This window comes from Leptodactylus fuscus, chromosome 2 (genome assembly GCF_031893055.1).
Source record: "Leptodactylus fuscus isolate aLepFus1 chromosome 2, aLepFus1.hap2, whole genome shotgun sequence".
NCBI classification, from domain to species: Eukaryota; Metazoa; Chordata; class Amphibia; order Anura; family Leptodactylidae; genus Leptodactylus; species Leptodactylus fuscus.
The window spans coordinates 80,255,639-80,279,934 of NC_134266.1; the positions used below are offsets into that span (position 1 = coordinate 80,255,639).

The 24,296-nt window shown below is 43.4% G+C and overlaps 2 protein-coding genes across 2 annotated transcripts in view; one reads left to right on the forward strand and one right to left on the reverse strand.

Annotated features, from left to right (window-relative positions):
* ST7L (suppression of tumorigenicity 7 like) overlaps positions 1 to 2,066 on the reverse strand; it is a 109,389-nt gene extending 107,323 nt beyond the window's left edge. The window contains exon 1 of the mRNA XM_075264064.1: positions 1,885 to 2,066. Coding sequence (XP_075120165.1) covers positions 1,885 to 2,053 — 169 coding nt within the window. The 5' untranslated portion in view covers positions 2,054 to 2,066. The remainder of the gene's footprint in view (positions 1 to 1,884) is intronic.
* A 430-nt stretch (positions 2,067 to 2,496) lies between these two features.
* Positions 2,497 to 24,296, forward strand: part of CAPZA1 (capping actin protein of muscle Z-line subunit alpha 1) — a 47,589-nt gene continuing 25,789 nt past the window's right edge. Inside the window, exons 1-2 of the mRNA XM_075264067.1 lie at positions 2,497 to 2,562; positions 22,290 to 22,353. Of these exons, the coding sequence (XP_075120168.1) occupies positions 2,524 to 2,562; positions 22,290 to 22,353 (103 nt within the window). The 5' untranslated portion in view covers positions 2,497 to 2,523. The remainder of the gene's footprint in view (positions 2,563 to 22,289; positions 22,354 to 24,296) is intronic.

A 24,296-nucleotide genomic window follows, 5' to 3' on the forward strand; every position in this document is an offset into this window, starting at 1 on the left:
GTCCATCAGTTATTAGATATATCAAACTGACATGGCTGCTGCAAACACCAAAATATTTAGAACTAAAAATCATTAAGATTAATAGGTTTGCCCAAACTTTTTCATAGGACTGTAAAATACTGGATTCTAATTATAGAATCCCTTTACTCCCCAGCGCCGTCTCCATTTTCTTCCGGAACAACTCTTCTTCGCATCTTCTTCCGATGCTCCAAACTTCTAGGCCTCAGGCCTAGGGTAAAGCCGACTGCGCATGCCGGCTGGCCACAAGAAAATGGCTGCTTACACAGTATTGTAAGCGGCCATTTTCTCGTGGCCAGCAGGCATGCGCAATCGGCTGCCTGAGGCCTATAAGTTTGAAGCCACCACCGGAAGAAGACCCGTTCCTGAAGAAGATGGAGGCAGCACTGGAGAGTTCTCTCACAGCATTGGGGGCGCCCCCAGTGCTGCGAGAGAACTCATTTGCATACCAATGAAAACCAAATTATATACCAAACGGCGGCTTGGAGAAGACATCTAACGGTAGGAGAAGAAGGCTATTCCTACGTGTTAGGCAGAAAAAAGTGAGTTTTATTGATAGGATACCTTTAAGGTAAATTTCCATGTTGGCACTTTGCGATAAATTAGTAGGTTTTGGGTTGCAGTTTGGGCACTTGGTCTCTAAAATGGTCGCCATCACTGACCTAAAACTATAAAGATCATGGTTCTGGCTGTAATAGAAAAGGTTAAAGACACAATAAGGAATAGGAGCCGAAGTCACAAAGTTGACAATCTCAGCCTCAATATGCCCCAACAACTATGTGGTATACAGACTAAAGACAATGCCCACGGTATTTTACTATGGTCACACAGGCGGAATATGAGTGTTTTTCTTTACCAGAGTTGTGAAAATTGTCCTGTCAACCAGTTGCAAAATATCAAAAAACCCCTTGACAGCAATGAGTTAAACAAGCTGCCCCATCAAGGGCATAAGATGGCGTTTCATAGGAGCAGAAGCACAGAAGTGGCCTGGCATGTAGGTGAACAGCAGCCGGCACTTGGCTGAGGCCACTTTATATCGCCAGCTCTTTGGATTTCATTATTATCAGGGGGCTAGCTATAGGGGGTGCAGGGGTAGCAGCGGCGACAGGACCCTGGAGCCTCAGGCTTCTCTACAACATGAGCTGACGCCATTATTATAGATAGAACCTAGTGATTGGGGCCCAAGAGCTTCCAGTTACGTCTGTGATGATTACAATTAGGCCATAATGAAGCAGCTGCCCCTCACAGTGTGCACAAGGCCTCTGAAGAATGGCAGCTGCCACCTGACTGCTCTGTAGGGGCAGCTTCTTCCAGGTAACTAGTTGTGTCCCCATTCAGGTAGGTGAATAGCTGTCACAATGTACATGACTATAAGACCCAGGCGTGTAGGGACACCATGGGGCGCCCATACTCTGTATACCCCAGAACTGACAGGGCACGCTGGGCTCTGAATAGCTGTCACAATGTACATGACTATAAGACCCAGGCGTGTAGGGACACCATGGGGCGCCCATACTCTGTATACCCCAGAACTGACAGGGCACGCTGGGCTCTGAATAGCTGTCACAATGTACATGACTATAAGACCCAGGCGTGTAGGGACACCATGGGGCGCCCATACTCTGTATACCCCAGCAGCCAGTAATGACAGGGCACGCTGAGCTCTGAATAGCTGTCACAATGTACATGACTAGAAGACCCAGGCGTGTAGGGACACCATGGGGCGCCCATACTCTGTATACCCCAGAACTGACAGGGCACGCTGGGCTCTGTAGTCCCACCACAGCCTCCCCACCTCTCCGCGCACCTGGAGCCGGTTGCTAGGCAACAGAGCGCCCAGAAGCTCCTAAGCCGAGCCGCACTCACCGGTCACTACAGCCTCGTACAGACGGAGCGCCGCTCTGAAGTGATAAAGCAGGAGCAGCCCTGTCACAAAGAGCAGCAGCCACACGTACACCCAGTATCTGCACAGCCGGCCCTTCACCCGAGTCAGCAGAGAAGGCCCTGAGGCACGGACGCTCGCACACTCCGCCATGTTTGTTGTTTTCTACCCCTGGCCGCTTTGGCAGATGACTGGGCGGAGCACGGTTTGGGATTGGTCGGGGACAGCATGTGGGAATTTGGCGGGGAGATGAAGGGGTTCATCGCAGTCTGTGTATGTGTCACCTGGGGTAGACTGGTTACCCTATGCCGCTCCCTTCAGTCAGGGGCGCTGTGATTAATACAAGATGTCGGTAACTTAATATAATGAACTTTATTAGGGATACAGTCAGTGACACTCATGTACAGTAATCAGGCCGGGCCCGACCTTTACCACAATGACACAGCCAGGACGCGTGACTCCTATAACACAGAGAATTACAGTGGGACAGCTCGGTCTTCTGTGACTCTACCAACATGGCGTCCGCTCGGTATCCCCACTTCCGGCCTGTACCAGAAGTTCCCCTCCCTTCCCGCGGTGCTTTGCGTTCCCCTGTTAGTGGGGCTGGGCCAGTTGGAGCCAAGATGGCAGACTACGAGGATCGGGTGTCTGATGAGGAGAAGGTAAATAGCCCTTGGGGAAATAGCAGCTGCGGTTGTGTTATGTGTCGCTTACCTCTGGGGGGTAGGGGGAAGACCCTGCTGTTGGGGCTTCTCTTTGCTTTGACCAGGTGTCTTTAACCCCTCAGTGCCTGAACTCAGGCGGAGCTGGGTGCAGCAATTAATATCTGGGCCCGGCAATTCACTGGTTAATGGTTGTTTCTAGTGTACGTGCATAACATGCGTGACTAGTAAGGTGTACTGTACGGGCGGACTACAAGTGTCAGCAACTCCTGGCAGATGTTCTATTGTCAGATCTGACAGCTCTCGTGTTTACAAACATATAGAGCTGTCAGCAGCCTTCTGTGGCAACCAGTCAGCAGCTGTAGTGTGTGCTATGCTCTGTAGTAGTTAGTCCGCAGGGTAATGTTGGGGATACCTGTGTTTTGGGGGTTACTTGTTATGGTCAATCTATTTTTATAGATAGAAATCTAATCGTCTTATAGGTTTCACAGTATTTCCATGTTAGGGGTTATTATTTGTGAGTTATATGTGACCACTCCGACCTCCACCCGTTTGCAGTAAAATAAGCCATATGTACTGCTATGGCCTTCAATAATTCACTTAGCACAGTGATCATGTCTGTTCTAATGACTGGCTGGCTCAGGGTAATGGTAGCTTAGAGGCATTGTCTGGCATATCGCAGAAAGCGTGCCATACAGGTGCCACATCAGGGCGTACATTATCTTTGGTATTGCCTTTTAGATCTCTTCTATTGAGATACAATACCAGACCCAACCCGTGGATAGATATGGTGGCGCTGTTTCAAAAAAGAAAAGCAGATCGTTGTTTGTTTTCCTGGACATCCTATTTAGCTATCGGCGTCCTCATGGGTTCCTTTTATTTTTTCTTTAATACTGGCAGTTGGTACATTCCATCACCCGATTGTTATTGTATTCTCAACCATGCTTGGCTCTACTGAGGATGTGTGAACTGGGAGGAGAATACCTTAAGTGACATTTGGGAGTTTATCACCCATTAAACCAAGTCATGTAAAATTCCAAGTGCCCGATCCTTTCTTCCCTTGACATCAGCCATTGGAGGAATTAGGGAAACCACCATTACAGATTAGATTGTCAGTCCGTCCCACCAAAATCTGTCGGACGTTGATGTAATTAACACTGTAGGATTATACCTGCAGGAATAGGGGCCATTATAGGATAACTGACTGAAAAGTGTGCACTACATTATCCAGTGACTGAGGTCAATTCTTGTATTCGTCTTATATGATGATTATACTATCACTCATGTTAGTATAACAGTTACATACATATATTGTAACGTTACATCTAGATTGTTAAGGAACTATCATTGGGGGACAACATGGCAGATTTAACCCAACATGTATTACAAGGTTGCCATTGAGTTAAAATAGGTACTATGTAATTCTATATTGCCAGAAATGTGTGGCTGCCCACACCTTCTTGTGATGTCTCCTAAATTCAGGCCTGTCCCTACAAATATTTATCATAAGGTCTAATTTAAAGGAGTTCTCCACCTAGGACTGTGCTTTCTTTTCAGGCAAAATCCCCTATAAGTAAACCAAGCTAGTGGTCAGGTTGGGGGAAATCTCTAAAAGGCTAAATTCACACATGTAGTAAAAGTGTTTTTTATTTCTACTGTTTCCAGTCATGTCATTCCCTAAAAATTGCATGTGTGAGCACTAATATTACATAGAGCCAAGTGAACTCAAAGGAAAACCAGGTGATAAAATGGATGGAGAGGCACTTTGTATTCTACTATCTCCTAGTAGTGTTATGACTGAAGAACACCCTCATCTAGGTGAAAAAAGCTTGGTATACAGTAGTGATCCCGGGAGCAGACATTTTTGGGATTTCTTGTCAACTGGCTTCTTACACGGGACAATAGATTACATTCAACCACACGTCACTGGGAGTCTAATGTAGGTGAAGTGTTGTCCCTGTATTTTTGCTTCTAGGGGTATGTAAGGCTGGTCTTATGCAACAGATGCTTGGACTACTGTATAGATCTGTATCCCATCAATAGAAGCCCTGACTAGGCCAACAGGTCGTAGTAGAGATCGATTGGTGATTTGTTGTTTTAACTTATTACATTAACGTCTAAGACAATGACAATGACTACCTCCTTCAGAGAATGACCCATCTGAAGTCCAAGATGCTTGGCCGTTTTAAAGTTTATATATATATGTATATATATATGTGTGTGTGTGTATATATATATATATATATATATATATATATATATATATTAGTATTGTGCACAGAGCCATATACTAATGAATGGGTGCACAATACTTAGTTACTTACTGCCTTTCTCCCACCTAATATCAGATTGTACATTACAGTAACATTGGACGGACACCTTAAGCCAGTGCAGTTTGTCTCTTGTATAAATCTCCTGCAGGGATCAATGTACTTGTTCTTTAGATCTTTGGATGTTATTAGTAATAGCTGGGTGTAGACGCTCCAAAGACTCCTCTGCAAGCCCCAGCATGCTTGTCACACTCTCTTATTACAGGCCCTGGCCATAGGGTCATTGAATTGCTGGCTAGTCTGCGCTTATTTCTGTGTCTCCACTCCTTTGGTATCTTCTAATAATAGACCCTCAGCCAGAAAAAGCCTCCTGTATCTCTATAAGGCGACTGCTGAGACCCTGCTGTCTGATCATCTATATTGCCAGAGCAGCAGAAGTGATCGGAGTCAGTTTCATCAATATCATTAGCAGATAATAAATTCCTTTATTTCCTGGGATTTATATATTCGTGTTTTTCATGCTGACATTGTCAGGCATTCCTATAGACAGGATGTAGCCGCTGATCTTTCAGCCCCAACTCTCAATATACCACTGTCTATATTAGCCACAGTGAAAACACTCCTTAGAAATAAAGTACTACATAGTTTCCCATCAGCTGGCTGCTGCTTTTTGTAGCAATAAGCTGATATTCCCAAGAAAAGCTGTATAGGCACTGGAGTTCATGTAGTTGCAGCAGCAGAGGTAGTGTGCTTTAGGAAATGTTCTCTCCATTTGTGAGAACTTCTTAAAGGGATCCTATCATTGGATTCCCTTTTTTTCTCCCTAACACGTAGGAATAGCCTTAAGAAAGGCTATTCTTCTTCTACCTTTAGATGTCTTCTTCGCGCCGCCGTTCGGTAGAAATCCGGGTTTTCTTTGGTATTCAAATGAGTTCTCTCGCAGCACTCGGTCGTCCCTAATGCTGCGAGAGAAATTTCCAGCGCCGCCTCCATCTTCGTCTGGAACGGGCTCTCTCCATGTCTTCTTCCAGCGCTGGGGTTAAACTTCTACGTATGTGCAGTTGGCTCTGCCATTCGGCCTCGGGCAGAGCCAACTGCACATGCCCGCGGCCATTTTTTTGTGGCCACTTACACTCGCGGCCACACAAAAATGAGAACTTTTAGTTCTTGGGGTGCCCGTACACCTTGTGTAGGTGTTGGCTGAACACTTGTGAAAAGTGGAGTAAGACACTGCTACACTACTCTGACGGCTTCTCTACCCTGAGGACAAAATGATTGGGTATTGAAATTGGTTGACTCTCCTTTTTCCCCCATAATCTCCCATTGGCCAGTGACAGCCCAGTCTCTTTGTCCTTGTGTGTGACGCAGGGCTGCTTTGACTCTGACTCCTTCATAAACGACTGAAAGCCTTGCTTTACTAGAAAACCTAGTGATTGAATTCTCATGAATGTAAATTTGTAACAGACTCCACATTTAATTAATTGTACAATACCAATAATTATGTAAAAACATTAAAAATAATTGCTCATTTTATTTTGGAGTTGGTAAATAATTTTTTTAAATAGATGCATTTAGTTTTAAGCCATTCTTCTAACTAACTAGAAAAGGGGTGTAGCTAAGGGGAAAAGGGGCATGGCTTAAAGGGAGTTGGTGAGCAGCAAATTTCTGAATTTAATCATGGTACCTTGTAGAGGTTGTTCTACAGTTTCCAAACATGCCTCTGTTATTCCTATTTGGAGCTCCATTTTTATGTAGGTGGACGTTTTATTCATATGCAACTGAGGGGAAAAGTGCTTTTTCTGGGAATCTAGGACAGAGACTGAAGCCCAGGCAAACTAAGGCTCAGCCTCACAGCGCATGGGTATGAATAAAATGACAATTTACTTAAAAATTGGGCTCCAAAGCTGAATAACAGAAGTTTCTGTTGTAAAATTCTGACTCAAAGTAAGCCAACTGATATGTGGTGTAAACTTAGACTAGACAGTCTAAAGCAGGAGTAGGGAACGTACGGCTCTCCAGCTGTTGTAAAACTACAACTCCCAGCATGCACACTTGCTCTACTGTTCTTGGAACTTCCATGGAAGTGAATGGAGCATGTTGGGAGTTGTAGTTTCACAGCTGTTTCCTTCCCCTGGTCTAAAGGATCAACAGGTTTATCATCCAGCCTTAGACATTGTGAAAAATCTGGTGCATTCTTGTCTAGTTCAGGTTAATAGATATGAAGTCATTTGCAGGACAAAACCAAAATATAGCAAGCCCCAACAATGACAGGCTTTGAGTCAGGAATGTTGTCTTCGACTGGATTGCTTTACTGCACACCATTCATTTTGATTGTGTAAGAAAGTGACAGCTACCTCCTGGAGCCCACCCTGCACTATACCGAGTGTCCCGATAAGGGAAGTGGAAACCTTTTCCGCCATGTGGCTAGCTGCAATGGGATGCTGATACACTGCATCCTGCTCCTGATTAGGTCCAAATGAATTAGCCTAATCGGAGTGAGTCTCGAGCCGCAGACACCGTGGCTTAGTCAGCCGCGGGAACATAGGGCATGTCGCTAGTGGGAATAATAAAAACCCAGTGGCCCCCATTAAAATGAATGGGAGCCTTTTTTTGTAGGCAGATTTTGAGGCGGATTTCACGTCAAAATCCACCTACAAAAAATTCTGTGTGAACATAACCTAAGAGGGCAAAAAGGCTTTTTATTTGGTCTCTCAAACTTTTCTGCTCCTGAACTTCATGGGCTTCTAAAGAGAGCATCTGCATGTTGGAATACAATTTGAAACTATATCCTTATGCTCCAATGCAAATCTTTATCTTTGCTTAAAATCAATGTTTTTAATTTGTTTGGATAAAAAAAAACATATATGGAGAGGATTAGTAAGTAAAATGTGCCAGAATTTTATCTCAAAGTATAACCCAAATTTGAAGAGGACCTTTCACCACCTCCTTCAATTCCAATACTTTGCATCATTCAATAGTTGCCGTTATAGTGTTGTAATATTTTTTTTCTGTAGCCCCTACCGTTCTTGAGTAATCTGTGCTGTTTGTTTCAGCAACCAATATTCTAATAGCGCTGTTTGCTCAGGAATGGTGGGGACTAGAGAAATTCCGGCTGTGCCAGAATCACAGATGTGAACAGAAACATAGCTATAGTTTCTTGTGTTACGGGACATGGTCGATTCTAGATTTTGAGGGGGAAGATCTTCACTAATCATTATTCAATGGAACATATTTAGGACCGCGTATTTTGGACCTGATTTTGATGTCAGAATAGGTTCAAAATGCGACTGTCACGGCTTCCCGCTTCGAAGTAGGCCCAAATGAATGGGCCTAGTCTGGAGGGTGCTGCCGCGAGCCGGGGTGCAGCGGCTGAATCAGCTGCGTAATCCGGCCGAAGAAAGGGCAGCTCGCGGTTTGTTCCCGCTAGCGGAAAAAAAGAACACTAGCGGTCTGAATAGACCTCTATTGTGAGGATTTTGGCGCTGAATCCTCCTCAAAATCCGCCCCCTCGTGCTCCGTGTGAACGAGCCCTTATATGCTTCAGGGCAGATTTATGAATACTGTCTAAAATATAAACTGTAATTTTATTACATGGCAACTAAGCACAGCACGACCAGAATCTAAAATGAAAGGTTGTTATGGGCAACAAAGACAGTTTTTCTTTTAGTAAAGTTTGTAAATCTCCTCCCTTTGTTTCAGGCCTTCACCATGTTATATATCTTTCAGTCGGTGACTGATCACTGAAGGTCCCTGTATTCGGGCCTCTTACTGATCACAAGACCCCTGTTTGAGTAGACCGTCCATTTAGCATCATGTCACTCTATTGGGACTGCTGGAGATTATTAAACACTGTACTCTGCTTCTGTTCAGCAGTCCCCATTGTGCAGCAGCACATACATCTGGCGACTTCTCCACTAAAACGGGGACTGCACTGTTCTTATGATCAGTAGTGGGACCTCAGTGATCAGGCTAGCCTTCACCTTCAGGACAATGTAGTGCAGGGGTAGGCAACTTTTTTTTTTTTTTCTTCTTGCGCGCTGATTTAAAGTTAAAAAATAAAAAAAAAATCACAGATTAGGTCCTTGGATTGCCGGTCAATAATTGTAAGGCTGACGAACCCTAAACTAAAGTCATACATCACAAACCATAAGACAGGAGTACTGCCACTAGATGCACATGCGCTTACTGCTATTTCCTGTGACATATCTGTACTTTTCCGTTACAAGCAATGAAAATACATGTGCTGCCCCTAATTAGAGGTAAATATATGTGTCTAGGAGCACCGTATGGCAGCAGCCTTATGGTGGAAACGCATTGTGTATGAATGCAGCTATAGGGCTCGTTCACACGAGTACAGAGGGGGCGGATTGTGGCGAGGAATCCACGTCATAATCCGCCCCCTCACAATGGTGGTCTATGGAGACTGCTAGCGATCTTTTTTCTGCGAGTGGCATGTTGCTGCTCACGGAAAAAAGAAGCGAGCTGCCCTTTCTTCAGGCGGATTCCGTGGCTCATTGAGCCGCAGTGTCCGCCTTACAGCTGCATCCCCCGGACTAGGCCCATTCATTTTTGGCCTACTCTGGAGCGGGAAACCACGACTGACAGTCGCGGCAAGCGTATTCTTGTCCCGATTTTGACGCAGATTCCCGCATCAAAATCAGGACCAAAATACTCTATTCCACGGTGTCACATGATAGATCTTGTGGCAGATACCAGAATCCATAAGGCTTGAGTTTTTTCTGCTTGTTGGATTGAGCCTTTATATTTAAGATAAAAATAAGAATTTGCCGATAATATATTTTTATCAAACATATATGGGAACATGCGTATCTGCCTTAAAGATACATCACCAACTAATTGGATTCTTTCTCTAGCCCTCGCTATCTTTAAAGGGAGTCTATCAATAGGAAAATGCTGGTCTGATAAAAGCAGTTTCTTCTGTTATGTAAATTCCAGTCACGGAGCACAATCCCCCTGTGCTTTGAGCAACACTCCTCTGTTTGTCTTTTCCAAGTCTTCTGCCCTTCTCAGGCAGACAGGCTATTCCAACGTTCCATTACTTACAAAAGGTGTTTTTCTAATGACAGACTCCCTTTAAAATGATCCACCCTCATCTTTAAAATGGCTGGTTATCAGGCCGCTACCTCACTGGAGATTTTCAGCTATGGTCCAGAAACGGTATAGCGCTAAGATTTACAGTCTCCTTAACCCTCATAGAAGTGAATGCGAGTTATGGAAACAATGTTGTCCAAGCTCCTACGCTGAAAGCCTTCTTGTTGAGGTTGGCAGCCTGGTAAGTACAGGAGCACAGAGGGTGGGGTAGCTCATCTCTGTGGTCTGGCTTTAGAGGAATCTAGCTATGAGTTATGCTGTTTCCGTAACTCGCATTCACTTTTTTTTGGAGTATGGAAACAGCATAGCTCAAAACTATACTGTTTCTGTAGAGCCTGTGTAAAGCCTAACCATAGCTGAATGTCTTCTCTGAGGTCAGAACTGGGTAACTAGCAGGGCACAGAATCTGAGGGGGCTCATTTTAGAGATAAGTTTGGATCCCAGAGGTGGGACTCTTGTCTACCTAAAGTTTATGGCTTATCCTGTGGATATGCTTTAAATGTCTTCTTGGAAAAACTCCTTTATAACTGACTTGAATCAACAATGGATATTAAAACAATGAGTTTTAAAAGAGAAGTTGCAAATTGCCCATGTGAACACGTCCCAAAAATATCTCTCCAGGTTTGACAAAATGTCTTTTTAAGACATTACCTATCCTTAGTCCTCTGTGACAGTCACAATAGCCTCCTGTATGGTGAAACTTCATCACTTACTCCATATAGGCGTCTGTGTCCTCTTTTTGGAGAATCTATCACACTTCCTGCCACGATATTATAACGATGAAGATCTCTGGATATATTTCTCTTATTTAGGAGAATAACGCAAGAAAAATAAGTCACGCTGGAGTCCAGGTGAGGCTGACCCCAGAGTATATAGCAGTTTCAGTTTGGACGTCTTTGGTCCGAACAGTGATGGGGAAGGAGGGGGGGGGGGGGGGGTTTGCTCCGGACTGGGCAATGATGTGCAGACCCACCAGTTTCAGTCTCGCCAGCTATTTCATGTGGTTGAGAGACTTCTGAATCTTCATTGATAGTTGATGTTGAGGAAGGAAAGATTGGACATGAGTTATCATTCCCAACACTTTGTTCCCCCAGGTAATGTTTGACAGGAGCTGATGCCACTCGTTCGTAATAATGATAATTAGAACATTGCATATATGATTAAAAGCCTGCGATCTATGTTATGAAGAATAACATTTACTAGCTTTCACCCCGTAGCCTGATCAAAGACGTGGGGGGTAGATGGCGATTACAGTTAGTCCAAACTAACACTAATCCTTAGTTGTGACAGATTGATAAGTGTCTGATGCAGTTTAATTAATCTGACACATTATTAGACTGTCTAGTCCTTTACACTACCTATTAGTTGCCTTAGTTTACACCAGTAAAAAGCAGCAAAAGTCTGGCACGTTTTATGGCGCACTTAGGTCACACCTTGTTTTCTTGTTTAGTGTGGTACAAGTCATGTTAGACAGTAACTTGGCACGGATAAAGCCAGATTTCAGGCACATTTTGCTTGATAAATTTCCACTTGTGTGTTTCTTCCTTCTTTTCTCTCCATAGACTTCAGTGTTAGCAGTAGCTTGAGCTGTATGTGAGGCTGTCACCCCATCTCTTTGGATGGGTCTATTAGTGATAATAGACTGTGAACTCAAGGGAGGGGGATGGAAAGCAGAATATTAAGTGGAAAAAAAAAAAAGAATCTTTATTGAGATATATTACAAAGTTTCTTTTATTCACTTTATGCATTTATGAAAAGTAGTTTTATAATTGTAAGTTCATTAAAATAAAAATAAAATCAGGTTTAATAAATGATTGACTATTTGATTCAGACTCCTCAGCCCTACTTTACAAGTCAGTCACAGTATACTTAGACTCTGGATCTATTTTTCTTTTTCAGTTGCTTGGTCATAACTTTCCCAAATATCCATAGCTCCACTTAGTAAAGGGCATTATAGAGTGCCCGTACACAGCTCACTGCGGCGTCTGTACTTGCTGTTGTCTCATATAGTAAGTATAGGTGCAGTAATGGCATGCCATTTCCACAAATGGTTTGCACTGTTTACGGGCACCCATACATATGTTAATAATCGGATGAACAAGCATTAATGTGAAATACTTACATGGACTAACTGATCTGAATCCCCCAACCCCTGTTCCTCTAGGGCATTAGTTGTTATTCTCGGAGACCACTGCATGTGAGGAGGCATAACCAGAAGTCAGCCATACACAGGGGGCGCTACAGTTTCTCATGACATGATCTGCGATATTAGAATACCTCATTTGAGTAGTGCACCGTAATTCTGCTATCCCTTATAGATCCCTGCTGTCCCTTACAGACCTGTCCTCTTCCTCCTTCTCCCTTCGATCTGGAGACTTTCATGAGATAAACATGAGAATGTAAAATGTGGAATTTTTTGTTTATTCTTATTCATTTTTCATCTTCAAGTCAAACTGGTCAGACAAGTGTTGTTTATTAATCTACCTGAGATAAGTAGACAATGGGGCAAATGCCCAGATCGCACCCTTTTATTCTACTTATTTAGAGTTTCATTTAGCTTACAGTGTCCTTTCTCAGGCAGGTAAATGCTGGGGCACTTTTTAAGTAGTGTAATAGCAACTACTGTGGGCACTGTTGGTCTCAGTGGTCACATGACACTGAGGCTTCTGCCATCCAGCCAGTGGCATGAGACAGCCTGTCTATTTGGGGAGGAAATATTAAAGTTAACACACTCCCTATATCCTTGGGTCTGCCATTGTTAATTTTAGAAATAGAGTTGGTCCTACAAGAATGTAGATTTATAGATATTACATATTTTTCTATCAGTTTGCATGTGTATTGCTAGAATAGGAAAGCAGCAAAACCTTGAGTTGCTAAATGAGTATACAGTAATATTGCAGTGCAATGTAACAATTTATGCCTTTGTCCGAACAGCATGCAGTTCCATTTTATTCCTAACAGGTTGTAGCGCAGATGTGAACAGATCCTTAAAGGGGTATTCCCACGTCGCATACTCACCCGTCTTCGTTGCTGTAAATTCTTCTGTCTTCCTGCTTTGTTGCGTCATTGGTGGGCGGGGTTACATATGCAAAGCCAGCAGCGTGCACGCTCATAGACCAGTCTAGCCTTCACAATGTGAATACAGACCCGGCATCCGCCTCTCTATTACAGCGGATGCCGGGTCTGTATTCGCATTGTGAAGGCTAGACTGGTCTATGAGCATGCACACAGGGCCAGCGGCATCATGCCGCTTGGCTTTGCATATGTGAATACAGACCCGGCATCCGCTGTAATAGAGAGGCGGATGCCGGGGAGTGTAGACGCCGGCACAGATGCCTGCAACATCGCTATGCTCCTGCCCTGCATGAAGCCAGCAGTGGCAGAAGCGATGATGTTATTCCGTTCCTCCGCAGGGCAGGAGCATAGCGATGTTGCAGGCACCTGTGCTGGCGTCTAACCGTCCCCGACATCCTCCTCTCTATTACAGCGGATGCCGGGTCTGTATTGGTGGCCCCTTCCCCCCAAAGGGTAAACTACCCCACCCCCCCTTCCAGGCTCGCTCCCGTGCACTTAGCCCCTCCCCCCTCAGAGCAGCAGATACATCACTTTACTTATGACCAGATAAGTCAAGGGATGTGTCAAAAAAAAAAAAAATGAATAAAGTAAGATAGTGGACAAACAAAGCAGTTTTGCTGAAGCAGTGTATTTAGGAAAAGTCTTACATTCACATTAACAAGCAGTATAGATAGGATCCTTGTGATGGGACAACCCCTTTAAGAGTATGTTGTATAAGCAACAAAGTAAATGTGGCACACTGCTGTGAGACCCTGCCATAGGCAGTCTGCTCGTAGTTCTGCTGTGGAGTGAAGGAGGTCTCATCCGCCTATGTATGATCCTCATCACTCAGTCTCTTGGCATTATTGCAGGGTGTGGTTTCCTCTCACTGCTCCCTTTCGTCTCATGTCGCTGTGTGCTCTGCAAACATTCATTATAAGATAGTATATAAGAAATACTTCCTTATTTATAAGTCACTAGTGAACAGGCATTTGTGGAAAGTCTATTTCTAAATCTTATGTTCCAGCTGCTCAGAACCCTCTATAAGGAAGGTCTAAGGAAAAGGCAGCTGATTAGTGTCATGGATGCAGCTAAAATGCTGATTCTCTGCTAGAGCAAGTCTCTTTCTTAGAATATTGTAATCTGAAGAGGGGTGTAGCGGTGACACCTTTACAACTCAGTGATTCAAGTCTCTGTACACCTTTTGCACTTAGTGTTTTTTAGTTTACTTCCAAAATGCAAAATGATAGGGGTCAGTCTTCTTTATAAAACAAACTAGCCTCTCCCCGCAACTTCGTCTGTGTGTTGTTGGCATCGATCCTCTGCCTATATTCAGCAAATTGCTGCCGTCGATGGTTTGCCTACTCCGGCATTTGAGCAGCTCTTAAGCTGTCCTGCTGCTGAACTTATTCCTCACACCGTGCCTGTGATTGTTTCGGCATCTCAACACCTTGCTGGGGTGCCATATAATGAGCGTGTTGATGGAGTTGATGATCCGCCTGCTCTGGCGTTTTGGTAGCTGTCAAGCTGGCTGCCGTTGAACTCGTTCATCGCGCTATGCCAGTGATTGTTTCGGCATCTCAGCAACTCGCTGGAACGCCATGTAACGAGCGGGTTGTTGACACTGATGATCCTCCTCAGCTCCGCTTGAGACGAATTCTGTGACTTCTGGCTTCCTTCTTAGCTCTCGTTGTTTTAGAATTTTGCACAAATTAGATTTTCTTTCTCCCGGTATGTTTAAAAGAAGCAAACTGTTAATTTGGATTAAAGGCGTTTTCCCATCCAGTGTGTCAGCACTGCCTGGAGCAGATCAGATAATATTCAAATTCATGTACACAATCCACTGAGGGTTAGCTGAGTGTTTACATAGAGAGATAACAGACCTGGCTTTATCAGAAGCTGAGATAAGCTGCAGCAAGAGCAGTGTAATATAGTATGTGAACATAAATTCACTCCGTATATCTCTGAGCCCCTCCGTATATCTCTGAACTAATCTCACGCTACCTGCCCACACGTAACCTTAGATCCTCCAATGACCTCCTACTCCGCTCTGCCCTCATCCGCTCCTCACACAACCGTCTCCAAGACTTCTCCCGTGCATCCCCCATACTCTGGAACTCCTTACCAAGACACATAAGACTGACCCCCACAATCACAGGATTCAAGAAGGCGCTGAAGACTCACCTATTCAGGAAGGCCTACAACCTCCAATAACACTATCACCGCACCGCTATCTGTACGGTCTCCCCCTCTCCTTCTGTCTCTACCCCCCTCCCCTCATAGATTGTAAGCCCTCGCGGGCAGGGCCCTCTATCCCAGTCAGTCATTGTTAGTATTATATCTACCTGTATATTCTGTGTACTGTATGTAACCCCCAAATGTAAAGCACCATGGAATTAATGGTGCTATATAAATAAATAATAATAAATTCACAACAGTCATGAAGCCATGTCATTTACCGGGATAATAAGTAGCCTATATTTTGTATCTGTTTGCCCCTAACAATTTTAATTGAGGTTACAAACTATCTACGTCCCAAATTTCATTCAAATTCATTCAGTCTGTTTTTGCGTGATTGAGGAACAAACACACACATATCTAAACACACAAACTTTCACATTTATAATATTAGTAGGAGGATAGGCTGTTCTATCCTGTAGATACTTTTATGTTGAAGTAACACTTCTGTGTTTGAAAGCGCTCTAAATTTACACTTGCCTAAAACATTTGCTCAGTACTCTATCTTGTGGCCATCACCATAAATGCTTAGATAGATAAATCCTGTTAAATCTCATATCCTTTTTTTTTTTTTCCCATTTATCTTATAATCTTGTTAGTCCTTAAAGCAAGTATATGAGATAAATAAAAAGTGGCACTGCTGGACTATGGACTCCAAAAGAACTTTGTTTCACTTTATATTTGGGCGACTATGACCCGAAGCAAAATCACGACTGACTGAACATTTTATCTAGATTATGAATAATGACCGATATTTATTTTATTTAACTCCCCTTTCTAGTTGTCACGTCCCTATTTATTTGCCATTCCATGCTACTCCATTTTGGTTTCAGTTACTCACATATCCACATTACTGGTTGGATAGTATATAGCTGCTCTTACAGAGTCAGTTTGTCAGAACAAAGATGTTTCATCCACTAAAAAAATGTATGTGGCATTTCTTAAGGTAGATGAAGGGTTAACACGTAAATATTGGCTACTCAAAGGAAGTTGGTTCAGAGAAGTTCATGAAAATTGCCTGAAATGGTAAAAAAAAGACGAAGCAGGAAGTCCCAGCGTTGAGAGTGTAGTGGCGGCCTCTCGCTACACATCTGCTGCTCGGGTGCCCTGATGTAACATGTCTGTACAGAACAATTGTGCAATACTAGGCAATGTGCAGGCGCCCGTATGGACTTTATTAAGCATTTTCAGGATTCTTAGAGGCGGCTCACAGTGAATCCCCAGCACCATCTTCTAAATCACAATGATGTCTATAATTCAATGCATGTATAATAAAGCCTGCATTTCATGTAACTAAACCCCATATTACTGAGCAACAAAATGTAGTTGTAAAAGCTCCCTTTATTTCTACCGTTAATAGTAAAAACATCCAATATTACAGAATAAACACTTGGCGTTATATTCATAAGGCTCCGTTCCCACGGAGTAACGCGCCACTCATTTAGACATGTAAACCCGTGTCAGAGCAAGGGGCTTCAAAACAGATCCCATCAACTTCAATGGGTGCCGACTTACGCGTGCTACCCGTTGAAATCAATGGGTTATAAAGCCGCCCATTGTTTTCAATGTGTAGCGTGCGTAAGTCGGCACCCTTTGAAATCAATGGGATCTGTTTTGAAGCGCCTCACTCTGACACGTGTTTACGTGTCTAAATGAGCGGCGCGTTACTCCGTGGGAACAAAGCCTTAGTCCCATAGACCTTGAATGGAGAGTGACCGAACATGCCTGACTACTGCTCCAAGCAATGCAGACACACGACCCCTCAGTTACATTGTTGATGGAGGTCTCCCACCAATCTGGCCAGGACAACCTTTTATCGAGAGCTGTCGCCTCTCCTGACATGTTTGTTTTAATAAAGAAAGCAGATGTGAACCAGGCCTAAGGGTAAGTCCCTGCAGTGTGTTTTTTTTTTTTTTTTTTTTCAGGTCAATTTTGAGGTAGAATCTGCCTCCAAAAACTCCTCCCAGCTCTTCCATTCATTTCAATAGGTGTCAGGAGCAGATTTTTCTGTTGGAGCAGGGGCAGCAACCTTCTGCACTCCAGCTGCTGTGAAACTACAACTCCCAACATATTCCATTCACTTCCATGAGAGGTCTCAGAGCAAGTATGCATGCTGAGATTTGTAATTTTACAACAGCTGGAGTGGCGAATGTTACCTACCCCATTGCTAGAGTAAAAAGGAAGCGCAGTGTCCTATCTTCAGGCAGATTCTGCTTTGCACACCCTTTCTTATTTATTGTCTTTTTGTACTAAATGTTTATGAATTAATTGGCCATTGGGTGTTGCCTTTCCCTTTGTCATAGCCTGGGTCTATACACAGCCTTAGGCCGGGTTCACACGGAGTATTGTGTCTCGTCATTTGGTACGTACACGCCGCGGGATCTTTTGCGGGCTGTATACGCTTCCATTGTTTTCAATGGGAGCCGGTACCGTACACGTGGCGCTATTTTGCGGCCGTGATTTTGCGGCGGCCGCAAAATAGCGCGGCGTGTACGGTACCGGCTCCCTCTACTGTTTTTAACAGTTGTTACCTGTCCTTTGGAGGTGCCATTACTATGCCAGTCCCATAGCACAAGTAGATACTTATGAAAAGGGGAGAAAGCAGAGCAACCCAGGTACTGGCTCCACTCCGCCGACCTGGTGTCAAAGTTACCATTTGTATACAAACTCATGTCTTCTACATTGTCAGGTAAGAGACAGTGTTGAAGGGTAAACTAGCTATTCTGTACCTGAAGTCTAAGTGCTTGCTGCAAGGAGCTGACTGTGTGAGCTGTGAGCACTTCTCACTCCCACCATGTGGTTTTTTAGAACCCCCCGCAGTTTGAGCGACACTGTTATGGCACATGCTTACACGAGCATATTGTGCTAAGAAAAGCATGTGCTATGGATTGAAACCATGTAGGGTAGGAGGAAATGTAGGAGAGAAGGCGACTTAGGTTTCCTTGAATGCAGAGGTGTCTTCAGGATGATTGCCCACACACTTGGTAGAGACGTTAACTCTATTCCTTCCCAGAACCTAGGATTGTGACCGCACAATAAATATTATGTATGTAAGGCTTTATTCACATCACAGTTTTTACATCCGTTTAATGGATGCAAAAAACATATTCAAATGAATAACTTTCTGTTTAAAAAGGCCATGTTATAAAAAAAAAAAATCTGTTGCTGTCAGGTTTTTTTTCATATTTGTGTTTTTCCCCAAAAAAAAGACCACAGCAAGATTTTTTTTATTGTTGATATCCATGCATGTGCCCATTTTTTTTTGCATCTGTAAGGGGGTGTTCACACTTGCCCTGCTGTCCGCCTGCTGCGATTGCGCTGAAATAGCAGGAAAAAATAACTTGGAGACGGCTTGCGTACGGTCAGTTTAAAAACCTATTCATTTAAATGAGTTTTTAAAGCAAACCGCCAGTGTGCCTCTCCACCATGAAACCACTATTTTTTTGCATGGACACAGTTGGACATACAGGACTTTGTGTCTGTGGGAAAAATAAGCGGTTTCACGGCGGAGAGGCTTCATACGGATACTTGCTTTAAAAACCTATTGGAATGAATCCTACTAATATTATAAATGTGAAAGTTTGTGTGTTTGGATGTTTGTGAGTTTGGATGTTTGTTCCTCAATCACGCTAAAACGCCTTGATGGATTTGCGTGCAATTTTCCACAAACATAGTTTTCCCTTAGGATTGAGTCACAGGCTACTTTTGGTGCCACTAAACAACATGGCTTCCTAGCAGGAGACTCACAAAAGCAGGACTCCTAGCCCCAGCTATAGACTCACACACACTGCCTCGCATTTCCTGCCTCAACCTGCCTGCACACTCCTTACTGTCACCTCAGGAGTAGCCCTCACTCTACTCACTCACATTTACATATAGCTTTCTACTATATAACACATCACATTGTCTGTATTACTACATACACAATACAACACATCACATTGTAATTACATGTATCTCCTATCACTGCTATATACAGTACCTGATACATATATACTCCTGTACACAGGCTGTATATACTATATAATTACATGTATCTCCTATCACTGCTATATACAGTGCCTGATACATATATACTCCTGTACACAGGCTGTATATACTATATAATTAACATGTATCTCCTATCACTGCTATATACAGTGCCTGATACATATATACTCCTGTACACAGGCTGTATATACTATATAATTACATGTATCTCCTATCACTGCTATATACAGAGCCTGATACATATATACTCCTGTACACAGGCTGTATATACTATATAATTACATGTATCTCCTATCACTGCTATATACAGTGCCTGATACATATATACTCCTGTACACAGGCTGTATATACTATATAATTACATGTATCTCCTATCACTGCTATATACAGAGCCTGATACATATATACTCCTGTACACAGGCTGTATAACACATCACATTGTCTGTATCACAACATACACAATATAACACATCAAATCACATTTGCTAGCCCACCAAACTTTTTAAAGCACTTTTACAGTTTCACACGTCTGTTTCCGCCCAATACTCAACTCACCGCACACGAAGTCGCGAGTAAAAGCAAGTGGGTTATAAACTGACCATATCCAAGAGGTTACTAGAACTGGTATTATGATGATGACACTATGAAGGAACATTACTGGTTATTATGTGCCATCATACACACACATACAGTATACATATATACACACACCTGTCTGAAAGCTTGTCTATTTGAGCTGTATGGGTTTAGGTGTGGGTTGGTTTTTGTTTTTCTATTTTGCAAGATTATGCAATTCCCTAACACCAGGAAGGATCCGTTCTTCTAGGTAAATTGAAAAACTAAAAATAAAAACACAAAGGATATATAATAACAAATAAATAAACTAGGCGTTAGTGTGGGCTGTTACTTAGCAACTATGTTAGGCAGCCAGTAATTGCTATTCATTCTCCCTCTGCACAAAGCTATATATGTAGCTGTATAAGACTGGAGAATCATCTGCATGGCTGTATAAATGTGATAACATCACACTAGTAATGTCCCTATATCTCTGCAGTGTTCCCCATGTACTCTCCCTATATCTCTGCAATGTTCCCCATGTACTCTCCCTATATCTCTGCAATGTTCCCCATGTACTCTCCCTATATCTCTGCAGTGTTCCCCATGTACTCTCCCTATATCTCTGCAGTGTTCCCCATGTACTCTCCCTATATCTCTGCAGTGTTCCCCATGTACTCTCCCTATATCTCTGCAGTGTTCCCCATGTACTCTCCCTATATCTCTGCAGTGTTCCCCATGTACTCTCCCTATATCTCTGCAGTGTTCCCCATGTACTCTCCCTATATCTCTGCAGTGTTCCCCATGTACTCTCCCTATATCTCTGCAGTGTTCCCCATGTACTCTCCCTATATCTCTGCAGTGTTCCCCATGTACTCTCCCTATATCTCTGCAGTGTTCCCCATGTACTCTCCCTATATCTCTGCAGTGTTCCCCATGTACTCTCCCTATATCTCTGCAGTGTTCCCCATGTACTCTCCCTATATCTCTGCAGTGTTCCCCATGTACTCTCCCTATATCTCTGCAGTGTTCCCCATGTACTCTCCCTATATCTCTGCAGTGTTCCGCATGTACTCTCCCTATATCTCTGCAGTGTTCCCCATGTACTCTCCCTGTATCTCTGCAGTGTTCCCATGTACTCTCCCTATATCTCTGCAGTGTTCCCCATGTACTCTCCCTATATCTCTGCAGTGTCCCCCATGTACTCTCCCTACTTCTCTGCAGTGTTCCCCATGTACTCTCCCTATATCTCTGCAGTGTTCCCCATGTACTCTCCCTATTTCTCTGCAGTGTTCTCCATGTACTCTCCCTACTTCTCTGCAATGTTCCCCATGTACTCTCCCTGTATCTCTGCAGTGTTCCCATGTACTCTCCCTATATCTCTGCAGTGTTCCCCATGTACTCTCCCTATATCTCTGCAGTGTTCCCCATGTACTCTCCCTATATCTCTGCAGTGTTCCCCATGTACTCTCCCTATATCTCTGCAGTGTTCCCCATGTACTCTCCCTACATCTCTGCAGTGTTCCCCATGTACTCTCCCTACTTCTCTGCAGTGTTCCCCATGTACTCTCCCTATATCTCTGCAGTGTTCCCCATGTACTCTCCCTATATCTCTGCAGTGTTCCCCATGTACTCTCCCTATATCTCTGCAGTGTTCCCCATGTACTCTCCCTATATCTCTGCAGTGTTCCCCATGTACTCTCCCTGTATCTCTGCAGTGTTCCCATGTACTCTCCCTATATCTCTGCAGTGTTCCCCATGTACTCTCCCTATATCTCTGCAGTGTTCCCCATGTACTCTCCCTATATCTCTGCAGTGTTCTCCATGTACTCTCCCTATTTTGTTTTCTACTAAAATCCTTCAGGGTCCATTCACATGGAGGAAAACTGCGCTTTATTTGGTGCTAAATTTTCCACGCTAAAAAAAAAAAAGCCTTCCATTGATTTCATTGGGTTCTACTACCTTATATTTTTCCACTAGCGGGGAAAAAAAGCTAGCGGCACCCATTGAAGTCAAAGGGAGGCTTTTTTTCAGCGTGGGAAATTCAGTGCCAAATAAAGCGCAGTTTTCCTCCATGTGAATGGACCCTTTAAAGGGCCGTTTCGCCTATACACCTCCAGGGCAGCCATCACCTGATCACCGTGGCAGAAGACCAAATAAATTCTCTGAATTTGTTATTGTGGGATTACTAGTGTTATGGCCAGAGAACCTTACATCATCCTAGGTCAGGCATGTGATTTGGTATCTTCTGAGGTGATAGCTTTTGTCTTTATCACTTCTGGTAAGAAGTTGGATGATTCATTGTGTTACAAGAAATAATCTGCCTAATTTTATACTGTGCCCGCTTCAACAGCCCGTATGCTGTACCACTACTCAGGCAGGAAGTGAAACTAACATCTACAGACAATTGTCATTACACTTGTTAAATATTTCATAACCTTGTGTTTGGTGTTTTTGGCTTCATTTTAGATGTTTTCGCTTCTGAATCTCCTTGTTTTTTTTCTGCAGGTGCGTATTGCTGCAAAATTCATCACTCACGCACCCCCGGGGGAATTCAACGAGGTCTTCAATGGTAAGTAAGAGTGTGCATAGGCCATGCCCTGTTGGCACATAATATGATTCTTCTCAGTTTGGAGGCTAATATTTAATTTATGAGGCATTGCCAGTGCATAGTGCTATGAAACCTTGATATTTTAAGCTACAGTTTATGGCTTTTATGTGAGAGACTTCAATAAAGAACATTATTCAATTATTACACCATAGAAATATACAATAGTGTGAGGAACAAAAATGTATATGTAAAGATTATCTATAAATCTATAGCCCTTATAGTCCCTATACACATACAAAAAAGCCCTCCAGTGATGTGTTTTGTATTCTCCTAATAAATTCAGCCAGTAGTATCTTATTTAGTTATTCAGTGGTTAGCATTGTAGCCTTGCAACACTGGGGTCATGGGTTTGAATCCTGCCAAGGACAACATCTGCAAGAAGTTTGTATGTTCTCCTGATGTTTGCTTGGGTTTTTTCATGGGAGTCCAGTGTCCTCCACACTCCAAGGACATACTAATAGGGATTATAGATTGCCCTATATGGGGCAGCATTGACTTTATCTCTGTAAACCTCTGCAGACTATGATGGTGCTATGTAAGTAAGCAAAATTAAATAAATCTGAATACTTCTCTGCTAGGTCACTCTCACTCCGACTTACCGTATATACTCGAGTATAAGCCGAGTTTTTCAGCACAGTTTTTGTGCTGAAAAAGTGCTCCTCGGCTTATATTCGGGTCATTACGGTAATTTTCTGGTAGCAGGCCAGGATAGCAGACTCTGCCTTCCACGTAAACTCAGGCCCGCACCCGGGGTGTCTGCTTCCTGGCCTGCAGAAGTGCAGATTTTAATGTACAGCATCGCCGCGCTCCTGGCAATACTGTGGGCTCCGGCACCCGCCCCGGTGTCTGGATGCCGGGTCCGGATGCCGGGTCTGTAAACGTAATGGCGCCACTCTGCAGAGCGGTCGCCATAGAAACCGGCACCTCCGCTGTTATGCTTACAGCAGAGATGCTGAAGCTTATACCTGCGATCTCTGATTATAGGCATAAGCTTTGGCATCTCTGCTGTAAGCGTTACAGCAGAGGTGCCCTCCGGCAAAGTTTAAAAAAAATATAATATGAAATAAATGTTCTAAATCACTCCTTTCCCTAGAATACATATAAAGATGGGTTCACAGCACCTGATCTCAGTTATGCAGGTTTCCGGTTTCTGTCGGCAGAAGACAGAAACTGACATTCAGTGTCTGTGGGTGAGCCGTCTTCTGCTGCCATTGGCGAAACCGTTTTTTTTGTTTTTTTTTTACCGGACACAAAGTCCTGCATGTCCGACTTACAAAAAAAACAAAAAAAAAAAAAACGGTTTCGCTGCGGAGAGCAGAAGACGCTCGCCGGCGGACACTTTTCAAACCCATGAATGTTTCTTGGGCAGGAAACGGAAACCTGCATAACGGAGATTGTGTGCTGGTGTGAACCTGCCCTCAAAGTAGAAAATTACTGTGAAACACATATACATTAGGTATCCCTGTGTCTGAAAGTGCCCGGTCTACTGAATATAGGGTACCTGCAGTGCTTCTATTCCGTCGGGAAGGGGTTAATAGGAGCACTGCAGATACTCTATATTCAGCCAGGCTGAATTCCAAGTGGGGGTAAAAAAAAAAAAAACAGTCCTCAAGCTCAGGGAAGGAGCAGACAGACAACCAAAACACCCCCTCCCCTTTCCCAGCACTTACTGCACCCAAGAACTCGGCCATTTTAATTTTTGAAATTTTCCAGTAGCTGCTGCGTTTTCCCCCTAGGCTTATACTCGAGTCAATAAGTTTTCCCAGTTTTTTGTGGTAAAATTAGGAGGGTCGGCTTATACTCGAGTATATACGGTAATAAAATGTACAGAAGTAAAAAAAAAAAAAAAGGAGGAGATGGAAATTACAAATACAATATGAATGTTAAAATGTAGCAAAATTACA